Below are 12,346 nucleotides of genomic sequence, written 5' to 3' on the forward strand. Positions count from 1 at the left end.
GACGTCGAGCCGCCCCATGCCCCGCTCCCTCGCCCCGTGCCCTGTCCCTCGAGCTGACGGGGAAGGAGGAACGCCTGGTTGGCGGAGTTGAGGTAGCCCTCCTGCTCCGAGAGCGAGCGGTGCAGCAAGAGCAAGCTTGAACATGGCCGCCCTCGCCTACGTGCAAGCGGCGCGTGCGGGAGGCAGCGACGTAGAGCCGGCCGTCGATGCAAGTGTTGGGGCTTCTCCATCCGGTGACCTCCGTGGACTTGAGGCCGCCCCCGCCGCTCTCTCCGCCAGTGACGTACACGCCGAATCAGTGGTGCCGGCGCAGCATGTCCGGCACGCCGAAGCTGTAGAACACCACCGGCCGCATGTTGGTGCCTCCGAGCAGGTGCAGGTGGCAGCCACCGAGCACGGCACAGCTGAACCCGGCGGCGGCCGCGTATTCAGCGGGCACGGGCGGCATCGCGTGCCATGCTGCGGCCGGTGGAGCCGGTCTGTGAGCCGGTCAGCGGACGGGACGGTGACCCGCCCGCGCCGCGCCGTCCAGGCCACGGCTGCGCCCTACCTCATCATGGCGTCCTCCACTGTCTCCTGCTCCTTCCCGACGACGGCGTCGCCAAGGCACCGCGCGAGGACGACGGCGTGAGCAACAAGGAGGAGGAGGAGGAGGAGGTTGCTGGTCGCTTGCCTTGTAGACGGGGCCGAAGCCGCCGCGGCCGAGCAGGTTGCCGTCGGAGAAGCCTGCGGTGGCGGCCTCCAGCACCGGCAGGTCGATGAAGAGCGTCCACTGGTCGTCCTCCTCCTTGTTGCTCTCCCGACGACGAGGGCGAGGACGACCGAGCCCACAGCCGCGCTCGTCCGCCCAGGCAGCACCGCGCCCGCCCGCCCGCCCGCCCACACGCCATGGCCACACGCAGCGAGCTCCGGCCCGGCCATGCCACAGCCACATGCCGGCGGACGAGCTGCCGCGGCTCCGGACGTGCGCGCGAGCAGGCACGTAGGGCGGCCCCGGCGGCGAGCACGGCAACAAGAGACGGCGAGCGGCGCGGTTGGTGGAAGAAAAGACGAGGAGAAAGAGAGCTCGTGGGTGTGTCAGGTGAAAAGTGAGAGGAGAGAGGCTGCATGTGGGCCTTTGCATGCATAAACACATTGCCGGCGCTCCCAGATGCTTCCCGGGGGGCTGGGTTTGGGGTGAGACTGCCGGCGCTAAACTTTGACGAATCCGGCGAAAAATGTGATCCTGGGGACGTGACTGGAGACTTTTTTCGCTGCCGGCGATGAAAAAGTGACCGTGGGGGGCTTCCTGAGGGCGCGGCTGGAGATGCCCTAACACACGCAAGTGCGGGGGCACCGAGCCCCCAGTGTGTGCTTTTATTTTTGGCTTCCAGTTTTCAAATCTTTTATATCTTTTGAAAGAACAATCCAAATTAAGTTATGCTTTCATATCGTGTTTCTTGTGACGAGGGCTTTCAAGTAAGATCGATTTTGAATATGTTTTGATGAATTTTGAAAATAAATGTTAAGTATCAACTTTTGAAAATAAATGTTAAGTTTCAAATAAGATCAAAATTCAAAATACGCATGGAGAAACAAAAAAGACAACTTCACATGTGAATAGTATCATGTGTGCTTTTGTCTTCTTTTGACACTATTTATGACAGATTTCTCTTTTTGTTTCTTGATGTTTATTTTGAATTTTTATCTGAATTTTTTAGCGGTTGTCGACATATATGTTGTGAACACTCATGATTTTTTTTCAGAAATTTTTAGAATGTTTAAATCTGAATTTTTCAAGTTTGTATCATGGTAGCATTTGAGGGTTGGTACACTTGATACTTCTCCCTCTTCAAAGCATATATGGTTGTGTAATCCATGTTGTACTATGCTCTTGAGCTGAATAAGTTGGCGCCTCATGCTCCTTTTTCTGCTAAAAAGAATCGAAACCTCTCATCATGTTTGCCCTTTCGCTGTAAAAGTGAAAATTGAGCTCTAGTTCGTAGGATCCGAACCGATGACCTGGGTGGAAGCAACCATCGACATGTCATTACCTGAGTTGTGTGCATTTTTTGGTAGGTATTTCTTTATACTTCTAAAATATCATTTGCCTTTTTAGGGCCGTAAAATTGAGCTTTTGGGCAACCGGACTTACCATTGCCCTTTGGTAGAAAACTTGATCGGTAAAGAAAAAGAAGCCGCCGCTGGTATGGGTTTGTATAACACAACAACTTTCGATTCCTCCCTTCGACCATGCACCTTACAAGAGTGACTTTTTCCAGTAGAACATCAAGCATTTTATTCATCTACAAGAGCTTCACCATGAAAAAGGAAAGCAGAAAACTCATTGGCCCTAGCCAACATGTGCACTGCCAAGTTTCTGATCTCGAAAGACATGGACGAACGAGCAAGATTCAAAAGAATTGTTAGTCGTCTTGATGTCAAAAATGACTAAAAATGACCTTATGTTGTTGTGGGAGCCGTATTGAAACAATTGAATTAATAGGTGCTAAAAATAATTAAAACTAACTGAAAAAATGTAAGAGTGTTCTCAGTTTGTATTTAAAAAAACGAACCATACGAATTTAAAATGATGTATAAAAAATGAATTGAACTTAACATGACACCACATTTTAACAAAATTGTGGTGCATGGACTATATATTTTCGCTTCAAGCATCTAACACGTATACCATCCATGACCACACACAAATTAACAAGGAAATTACTTGAAAAAAGGTAATTTGTGTGCATGCATGACTTGCCTATGACACACAATTTCAATCGAACAACTATCAATAATTGAGGTGGCATGGAAGTACTCATGTGCAAAAAAATCTAGCCATTTGGATGTAGACTGACACGCAATTCCGATCAAAAGGCTATCAATAATTGAGAGGACATGAAACCACATATATGCAGAAAATTTCTAGTAGTGGAGCCTAACTATTTAGATATAGATATAGAGAGATATGATAATAATAATAATAAAATTGATCATTGCTAGGTCTAGGAAACCAATACATTTTTTACAAGTATATCTTAGTAACTAAAAGTATTGTCGTTTAGTGCAATTTTTGAGAGAAAACTTATATTAGTTGTCTTGGTTTTGATGTTAGGGCACCTCCAGCGCCGTCCTCTGCAACAGACACGTTTTTTGTCCGTGGACTGGTTAGCATCACTAGTCCGCGGACACTGATGCGGGATCTGACCATTTAATCTTGTCCTCTAAATGTATGCCCCTGATAAGTTAGCAACACTCAAAATATTACAAAAACACACACAATTTTATCGATAAATAACATGCAAATATCCCTAGTACACAATAGTTCAAATGTAAATATTGCATCCTAGATAACCGGATGTTCAATAAGTTTTTTGAATTCATCGATTCCAAATTCAACGATACTTGAGTCGGAATCGGCACATGTCGTCCCACACATACTGCCCCTTAAGCTTCATCCAATAATGTATGTGCGTGAATGGCTTGCCCTCGGACATGTAGTACATCATGACATCGCATGCAAGCTATACAACGTGTAGAGCAACATTGGGTGAATGAATAATGAATTAAACCAACATGTAGAGCAATAAGAAGAAAAACTTTCAATCTCCATGGTTGACGAGCCAAATGGCCACCTTTGTCACCACTTGGTGAATTGCACTGCAATACTTCATGACGGAGTTGCAAATGGTGTACTATCAATGCCCTTTTGACTTCACATTACATTCACGGAAGACGTGCATGTTGTAGGCGTGAAGTTCTTTTGCTCATGGAATGAAGCATGCACACATTGCCAGCAGATCGAGCCCCTTGAGTTCATGCCTACAAAGTCCGCAAATACAACCAACCTCACATCGCACAACAACTCATCCTCAATGATCGAGTACCCTGTTATCGAATTACTCTAGGAAACAACAAGAAGTTCAACAAAAATGCTCAATGGAATTTGGCTGAACACCTATTGAGTGCGGTGTCCGCTATGGACGTCCTCGACAAGGAACGAAGGGTAGCTGGCTATGGAGGGACCCTGTGGGCAGGGGTGTAGTCCAAGGCGGGCTGGTGTGTTGGTGGGGGCTACAGACGCCCGAGGATGCCACAACGGTGGCCGGAGAGGCACAACTGTGACGGCAGACGATGAGGGTGCGGATGCAAAGCAGGGGCGGAATGATAGAAAAGTGGACCAGGAGGGGAGATTTGAGTGAGTTGGGGGTGTCGAAATTCTACGTGGTGGCGATGCAGACTCCCGCAAAGCCTAAACGGACATCCAAACGCGTCAGCGAACCGACAAGGTACCGTGTTGGGTGGCAAAATGATCGTTTTGGACGCTTGCAGAAGGTTTGAGGGGCCACATTGGATATGGGCTATATTTCAATCAAGATACAACAAAATTCTCTTTCTTTATTAAATACTCAAATGATAAGTGCTACATGTATGGCACGAAGTAACACTGCCCTGAAGCTTTTACAACTGAAATTGACATCCAAAAAAGCCCTCAAAAAGATGAAACTTGCCATTCAAATAGAAAGTTGTCATGCTTCATAACTAAAGTTGCCATTATCGGGTAACTAACCTTGCCAAAAAAAACATGAGGATGTAATTGCTTCATGCCACACGTGTGACACTCATCAGAGTCCATTAAATAAGGTGCTACATTAGATTTTGTCAAGGTGGTGTGCTTTAGATATATAGACATGGTGGAGCATTGGGACTGCCCTTTAACAAGGGTTAGACGGTTGATTCAAAGGCTTAAAAGTAAAAAAAATGGAAAGGTCAAGCAATTTGTAAATAGTGAATATTTTTAGATCACAAGAGCGAGTAACACTATAATAGCAGAACACAAAAATGGTCTTTTTGGAGAGAAAAAAAAGAACAGGAGTAAGTTTATATACAATTCACATGGGGAGTGCGCGTTTTGGCTCCCGGGAGCACATGCTCCCGGGTGAACAGTACCTTGAAAAAATAGTAAATGTTTTCAAAAAATTCTATAAATTTTTGTAGATGATCGTGTTGGTGTCGCAAACATGCTTGGCAGTTTTCATGTGGAACCGAGCAGTAGTGTTTCGTCGGTGAAAAAACAAATTTGGGTTGTCATTTTGTCTTTGATTTGCTTTTTTTTTCACAGGCCAAAATGCTTAACCTTTTTGCCTCAAAATTTACACGTATCATTTGTATGTGACAAAGATCATGAAAAAAAATTTATCTCACTTTTTTTGGCATTTGAAAAAAAATGGTCCCGGGAGCAAGCATGTGCTCCCGGGAGCCAAATTGAATTTCCCATTCACATGTACCTCTTTTTTGCATAGCTTTCCAAAGATTAAATTATAATTTTACTACGTTTCAAACAAAAAACAAAATCAATCGCCATTAAGTGTCTTAATTTTATACTAAATTTAGTATAAAATTGTATTAAAATTAAGACACTTATTTTGGGACGGAAGGAGTATTAAAAAAACCATTACCAAAAATGAAGTACTTGCATTAGACAGATGAATCAAAGGGCAAGAGCAAGTTTCTATCCAATACCTACATGCCCAAAATTTTCGGTAGTATTCCAAACTTAAATTTTTAATTTGACAAAGTTTCAACCAGAAAGCAAAACTAAAAGTAAGTTTCTATCCAATACACGTGTACCAAAAAAATTCCGTAGCTTATCAAAAAGTACTAGAAGTCCACTAAGTTTCAAACAGAAATACGAAAAAATAATAATACCAGGCACAAAAAGAAAATGTTCTGCAAAATGGAGTAGTAGGTGTACTCCCTTCGGTCTTTTTAGTCTGCATATTAGGTTTGTCTGAAGTCAATCTCATTCAACTTTGACCAAGTTTATATAAAAAATTATTGACATTTACATAACAACACCAACATTATTAGATTCATCTCGGAATATATTTTCATATTATATTTATTAGATATTATAGATGCTAATAATTTTTAATATAAATTTGATCAAACTTACTAGCTAAATTTGACTTTCGGCAAATGCAATGTGCAAAGTAAAAAGGACCGGAGGGAGTACATGCAAAGTTGCAATGGACATCGGACGAATACAAAATGGCAAAGGAGGGAATTTAAGGCTGGTCACAATGGACAAGAACATAAGCTAGTAACTTACACACTTCCCTAGACTATGTTACTACCTTCATAATGGGTAGGAACATTTATGTAGTGTCATGCAATGATGTATTTATTAGGTTATAGACTCATTGTTTTTTGGAGTGTGTGATGTTCCGGTAACTTAGCTAGTTACTACAAACACCTCTCTCTTCATTAAATATGTGCTACATAAACAAAATTGTATTAGAGTGTGTGATGTTATTTTTAAAGTTCCTCACTATTGTGACCAGCCTAAAAAAAGACGGTGTTGGGAATGGTCGCCTCGAATTTAATAGCACGAGGAGGGAGGGACGGATACTGCATCGCCATTGGTACTTGTAGCTGGAGTAGCTTCGGAAGGGGAGACGTTAGGGTTTCACTGAGCTTCCATGGAGCTGAGATCTCGGCGATGCCCGTCCGAGCAGCTAGACGGCGGACCGGACCGCATCAGCGTCCTCCCCGACGACCTGCTCCTCCTCATCCTCGCCCGACTCGGATGCGCCGGCGCCGCCGCGCGCACCGGCGTCCTCTCCCGCCGGTGGCGCGGCCTCTGGCCCCGCCTCCGCCAGATCGTGTTCCGCGACGTCCCCTACGCTTCGCTCGAAGCGGCGCTCGGCGGCGTCTCTCGCCCCCCTCCCCCGGTTTCCCTCCTCGAATTCCGCATCCCCGACAAGCGCCTCCCTGGGCATCGCAGGCCCGACTCCGCCGGCATCAACTCGCTGCTGCTCGCCGCAGCGGGGCTTGAGCCGGAGTCGCTCGTCGTGGCTCTCCCCTCGCACTTAATAGGCTGTACCCTCGTCCTCGACCTGCCTTACTTCCACCGCGCCTCCTCCATCGTGCTGGACATTTGTTCCATCCTCAGCGTGCCTGCCGGCGTCGAGTTCCCCGCGCTCGAGACGCTGTCTTTGTCGTGCTTCCTTCCCGACCTTGACTCCTTCATCCCCTGCTGCCCGCGCTTGCGCACGCTCCGGCTTGGCAGCCTCCTTTTGGGCGTCCTGTGCCTCAACTCTGTGTCGCTGCAGGAGCTTGTGGTGGATCGCGAGGCAGGATTGACAGACCATATCAGCATCGTTGCCCCCGTGCTCAGGCAATTGACCATGTCCTTCATATCCTCGAACCCCAGCATCTCCGTCTCGGCACCAATGCTGGAGAAGGTCTCATGGCGCTGCTGCTATAACGACGGCTCTATTGTGTTTGGTTTTTGGCTACTGGAGGAGGTGTTACTACGGACAGCAGAGACACAAGGACAACTCTCCGCTGCACATTCATTTTGGCGCCGTTCGTACCTTATCCCTACCTTCTCCTGCACAATCTACTACAAATTCTGACTAAATTAAATTTGTGAATGATATATATCTTGCCAATACTTTTTTCAGAGATCGTTGATTTTTCATGGTGAAGCGGATACCATTACTCAGGATATAGAAAAGCATATGATTGCTGAGTTTTCTATTTTGGAACTACATCTCCGAACAAGTGGACATATGTTTGGAGCACTCGCGTTTCATCTCCTAGGGAGTAATCGAATTTGTACTACTATGCAGAAGCTTAAGGTCATCCTACAGAGATCAGCGGTAATATTCTGCTCTGATTACATACCCCAATGATACATTGTGTAATAATTCGCATATAATTTTTGGTTTTAGGTGAAAGAAAGATGCTCACCAGATTGTCCATGTGAGTCCTCGGGCTGGAGAGTCCAAACTATCTCCTTGACTGCTCTCGAAGAAGTGGAGATCAACGGCTTTGAAGGAGACAATCATGAGCTTGATTTCTTGAAACTGGTACTCAGATGTGCGCCAATGCTTAAAAGAATGATTGTGAAGCTGTCAGATAAGGCCTCAGCAAGTAGCTATAGACGCACAAAACTATACAACATCTTCAGGGCCAATTCACCTGTGGAATTCTATGTCTATCTTAGCTCCGGTGAGTATGGTTGTCATTCATGAATAGCATGCTCCTAGATGCAGCAAGGATATAACTGTTAATCCTGATAACTTTCGTCGAAACCTAAAGTTTAGCTGTTCGTTATTTTCATGTTGTGCAGAATTAGAATATCTAGGGTGTCTGTATTGACCATCAAATTTTGAAGTCTGGTGCATATGTATCCCAGTTATCAGTTAAGAGATCTCATTAGTTAAATATAATTACTCATCAGTGGGCGATAAACAATTTGAATTTTTTTGCAGACTTCCATGCCTAAGTTGCACTTTTAATTTACTCAATCTTCCGTGTTGAATTTTTTATCATGCCCTTGTATTTTGCAGCTGTATTCAGGTTAATGTCTCATCTGAATTTCATTGTGCTTATTTAGTTCCAGTTAAAACTTAAATTATGTCTGAGGAGTGCTTTGGTATTGCTCTCTGCCGTCAGCATGTAAAAAGATAGTTTCTAGATTACCTGAAGTTAAGGTCTCATCTGAATTTTATTGTCCATACTTTGTTCCAGTTAAGTTCTGTTCGATGAGTACTTTTGTATTTCTCTCTGCTTACAGCTTGTATTGTGTTTTATCTGCCAGCGACAGCAATTTTTACTCATAACAACGACTCTTAAATTTGAGCACATTATGATTCTGATCAGACCTTGTTTCATCGTCTGCAGGGTTAATGCATGGTAGCCAAAATCGCCTGTCTACATGATTCTCACCCATACATCTGTGGACATGTGTTGTGCATCAACAAAACCGTTCTTTCCTGCAATGGCCAACTCTGTTACCTGTGTTAGGATTTTGCTTTGTTGCTTCAACCGATTATCTTAGGTGTTGTTTTGCCAGTGTACTGAAGCTTTATATGTGTCTATAAGTGGTACACTCTTAGTTAATTTCTGAATGGCTCCTATGCCATTCAGTAATCAAAGTTAATGCACTCAACCTGTGTCAGTTATGTTCTGCAAGCTAGTAACCAGTTAAGCTTATGGTTTCAATTGCTTGTCGCGCTGTTTCATTTTGATGATGCATTTGTGTGTTTTCAACAAAAGTAGATTGTGCAGCGATAGATGTTCACTCTACAGCTCATTATATTTATACGAGCCAAATTAACTTTCTGATCTGTTCACCCTCTGAACTTGAGAGTTGATTTCGGTTTCCTCCCTCCCTCTACATTGCAAATCATTTATCCCTCTCTTTTCTTCCGGTTCCCTCTGAACTTGATGGACAGAGGATGCAGCTAGGGTCCCTTTGTACAGCTGGTGATGAAGAGTTGCGTCACAAGCTCCAGGCATAATGTTTTGTACAAACTCACGCATCTGTGTGTACTGTTTGCTGGTGTTTCATTTGGATATATCTGTATACATTCAAAATTTGCCGATGTACACAAACACCAACATCAATGGTGTGTGTGATCCTGCTGATGTTTATCTGAGAGAGTAAGTACTCCTTGGCTGATCAAGAATTGACCAGGACAGAGGGGATCGATTTGTGAGGTCTCGATCTGTATTTCCATGGATGAAGTTCGAATCACAACGAGAGGAGGAAGATAACATGAGCTATTCTCTCTGAAGATAACATGAGCTATTCTCTCTCTGCCTATCTGTCTCCAGCCGTTTTCCTTACCGTGCTGATTACAGGCCCAGCAAGCTGAGACAGAAGACGAGGCTTGCGCGTGGGCTGTGTGATTGAACTTGGCGCCTCCTCCTGTGTACTCTGCACCTTGTCGCTGACAATCCCCCTTTATTGAGATACGGCTTGCCCCCAAGCCGGCGCGTGTGGGAATTTTTGCTTGATAGCTTCAAAGTCTTCCCAAGTTGCTAGATCAGCTGAATCACTAGACCACTGAAGGAGGACCTGAACCACCTTCTTGTCAACACGATGGATCACTCGCCTCTGCAGAATTTTCTCTGGTACTTGCACTGCCGCTTCAGGCGATGGTAGTTGAGAAAGAACTTGATGTGTGGGCTTGAGAACTTTGCATAGAAGAGACACATGAAACACCGGATGGACCTTGCTGGTGATTGGGAGATCCAGACGATAGGCAACTTCTCCCACACGTTCCAGAATAGTGTAGGGACCGAAGAATTTGTATGCCAGCTTATGATTAGCACGTGGAGCCACAGACTTCTGTATATATGGTTGCATTTTGAGAAAGACCTGATCACCCACAGAAAAGCTTCTTTCAGTTCTGTGTTTATCAGCTTGCGTCTTCATCCTTTGCTGAGCTCGTGGGAGTTGTTGCTTGATTGATTCAAAAACCACTTGTCTGTGTTCAAGCCACAAGGACAGGTCTGTTAAGCAATGGCACCATCTGGAGCAATGCCAAAGTGCCTAGGGGAGTGGCCATAGATAATTTCGAAGGGACTTTTTGCAGTGGCTATGTTGTCTCAACATAGCCGGTCCCAAGCCCGGGTAAAGGAGGAGGGTTGTGATAGGCTTGGCGAGCCAACGTAAAAACTCAGCCACTCTTATGGAGATGAAACTCAAAAGATTTTCGTTGGGGCGTAACCCTCTCAGCGACGAGCCACATCGGAACCCGGGTGTGGTGGAAAATGGGCAAGGGCCGGGCCGTTACCCCCCAAGTGGCGCGCCGTATCTTGACTCGGATACGGTGGCAGAGCGAGGATCGGGTCGTCGCATCCTTAGTGGCGCGCTACATCGATGCCCGGATGTAGTGGAAAATGAGCAAGGGTCTTCGCATTTGACTCGACAAGTGCGAAGGGTAAGGAAGCTAGCCGAGCCTATGAGGATTCGCTTAGGTAGCTGGAACGTAGGGTCTCTGACAGGGAAGCTTCAGGAGCTAATTGATGCAGCGGTGAGGAGAGGTGTTGATATCCTTTGCGTCCAAGAAACCAAATGGAGCGGATAGAAGGCGAAGGAGGTGGAGGATACCGGCTTCAAGATGTGGTACACGGGGACGGGTGCAAACAGAAATGGCGTAGGCATCTTGATCAACAAGAGCCTCAAGTATGGAGTGGTAGACGTCAAGAGACGTGGGGACCGGATTATCCCGGTCAAGCTGGTAGTTGAGGACTTGGTTCTCAATGTTATCAGCGCGTATGCCCCGCAAGTAGGCCACAATGAGAACACCAAGAGGGAGTTCTGGGAAGGCCTGGAAGACATGGTTAGGAGTGTATCGATTGGTGAGAAGCTCTTCAAAGGAGGAGACCTCAATGGCCACGTGGGTACATCTAACACAGGTTTTGAAGGGGCGCATGGGGGCTTTGGCTATGGCATCAGGAATCAAGAAGGAGAAGATGTCTTAAGCTTTGCTCTAGCCTACAACATGATTATAGCTAACACCCTCTTTAGAAAGAGAGAATCACATCTGGTCACTTTTAGTAGTGGCCAACACTCTAGGCAGATTGATTTCATCCTCTCGAGAAGAGAAGATAGGCGTGCGTGCCTAGACTGTAAGGTGATACCTGGAGAGAGTGTTGTACCCCAACATAAGCTGGTGGTTGCCGACTTCCGCTTTCGGATTCGTGTCCAACGGGATAAGCATGCCAAAGTCGCTAGAACGAAGTGGTGGAAGCTCAAGGGGGAGGTAGCTCAGGTGTTCAAGGAGAGGGTCATTAAGGAGGGCCCTTGGGAGGAAGGAGGGGATGCGGACAATGTGTGGATGAAGATGGCGACTTGCATTCATAAGGTGGCATCGGAGGAGTTTGGAGTGTCCAGGGAAAGGAGAAGCGAAGATAAGGATACCTGGTGGTGGAATGATGATGTCCAGGAGGCAATTCAAGAGAAGAAAGATTTCTTCAGACGCCTATACCTGGATAGGAGTGTAGACAACATAGAGAAGTACAAGATGGCGAAGAAGGCCGCAAAGCGAGCTGTTGGTGAAGCAAGGGGTCGGGCATATGAGGACCTCTACCAACGGTTAGGCACGAAGGAAGGTGAAAGGGACATCTATAAGATGGCCAAGATCCAAGAGAGTAAGACAAGGGATATTGGCCAAGTCAAATGCATCAAGGACGGAGCAGGCCAACTCTTGGTGAAGAACGAGGAGATTAAGCATAGATGGCGGGAGTACTTCGACAAGCTGTTCAATGGGGAAAATGAGAGTTCTACCATTGAACTGGACGACTCCTTTGATGAGACCAGCATGCGTTTTGTGCGGCAAATCCAGGAGTCTAAGGTGAAGGAGGCTTTAAAAAGGATGAAAGGAGGCAAGGCGATGGGCCCTGATTGTATCCCCATTGAGGTGTGGAAAGGTCTCGGGGACATAGCGATAGTATGGCTAACCAAGCTTTTCAACCTCATTTTTCGGGCAAACAAGATGCCAGAAGAATGGAGACGGAGTATATTAGTACCAATCTTCAAGAACAAGGGGGATGTTCAGAG

At 45.9% G+C, this 12,346-nt stretch overlaps 1 protein-coding gene across 1 annotated transcript; it reads left to right on the forward strand.

The window, feature by feature from the left end:
- Positions 1–6,363: 6,363 nt before the first annotated feature.
- On the forward strand, positions 6,364–8,944 carry LOC125537228 (uncharacterized). Its single transcript, XM_087544335.1, has 4 exons — positions 6,364–7,357; positions 7,454–7,649; positions 7,722–8,001; positions 8,677–8,944. Exons 1-4 carry the CDS (start codon positions 6,465–6,467, stop codon positions 8,712–8,714), a joined length of 1,407 nt encoding a protein of 468 aa, XP_087400461.1. The 5' UTR covers positions 6,364–6,464; the 3' UTR covers positions 8,715–8,944.
- Positions 8,945–12,346: the final 3,402 nt, after the last annotated feature.

The sequence above is a fragment of the Triticum urartu genome, chromosome 2A (genome assembly GCF_056163025.1).
Source record: "Triticum urartu cultivar PI428250 chromosome 2A, HENAU_Tu73, whole genome shotgun sequence".
Lineage (NCBI taxonomy): Eukaryota > Viridiplantae > Streptophyta > Magnoliopsida > Poales > Poaceae > Triticum > Triticum urartu.

Coding starts and splice junctions, on each gene's coding strand:
- LOC125537228 (XM_087544335.1), top strand. CDS start 6,465: ATGGAGCTGAGATCTCGGCGATGCCCGTCCGAGCAGCTAGACGGCGGA. Junction 7,358..7,453: donor CATTCATTTTGGCGCCGTTC/GTACCTTATCCC, acceptor CTTTTTTCAGAG/ATCGTTGATTTTTCATGGTG. Junction 8,002..8,676: donor CTATGTCTATCTTAGCTCCG/GTGAGTATGGTT, acceptor CATCGTCTGCAG/GGTTAATGCATGGTAGCCAA.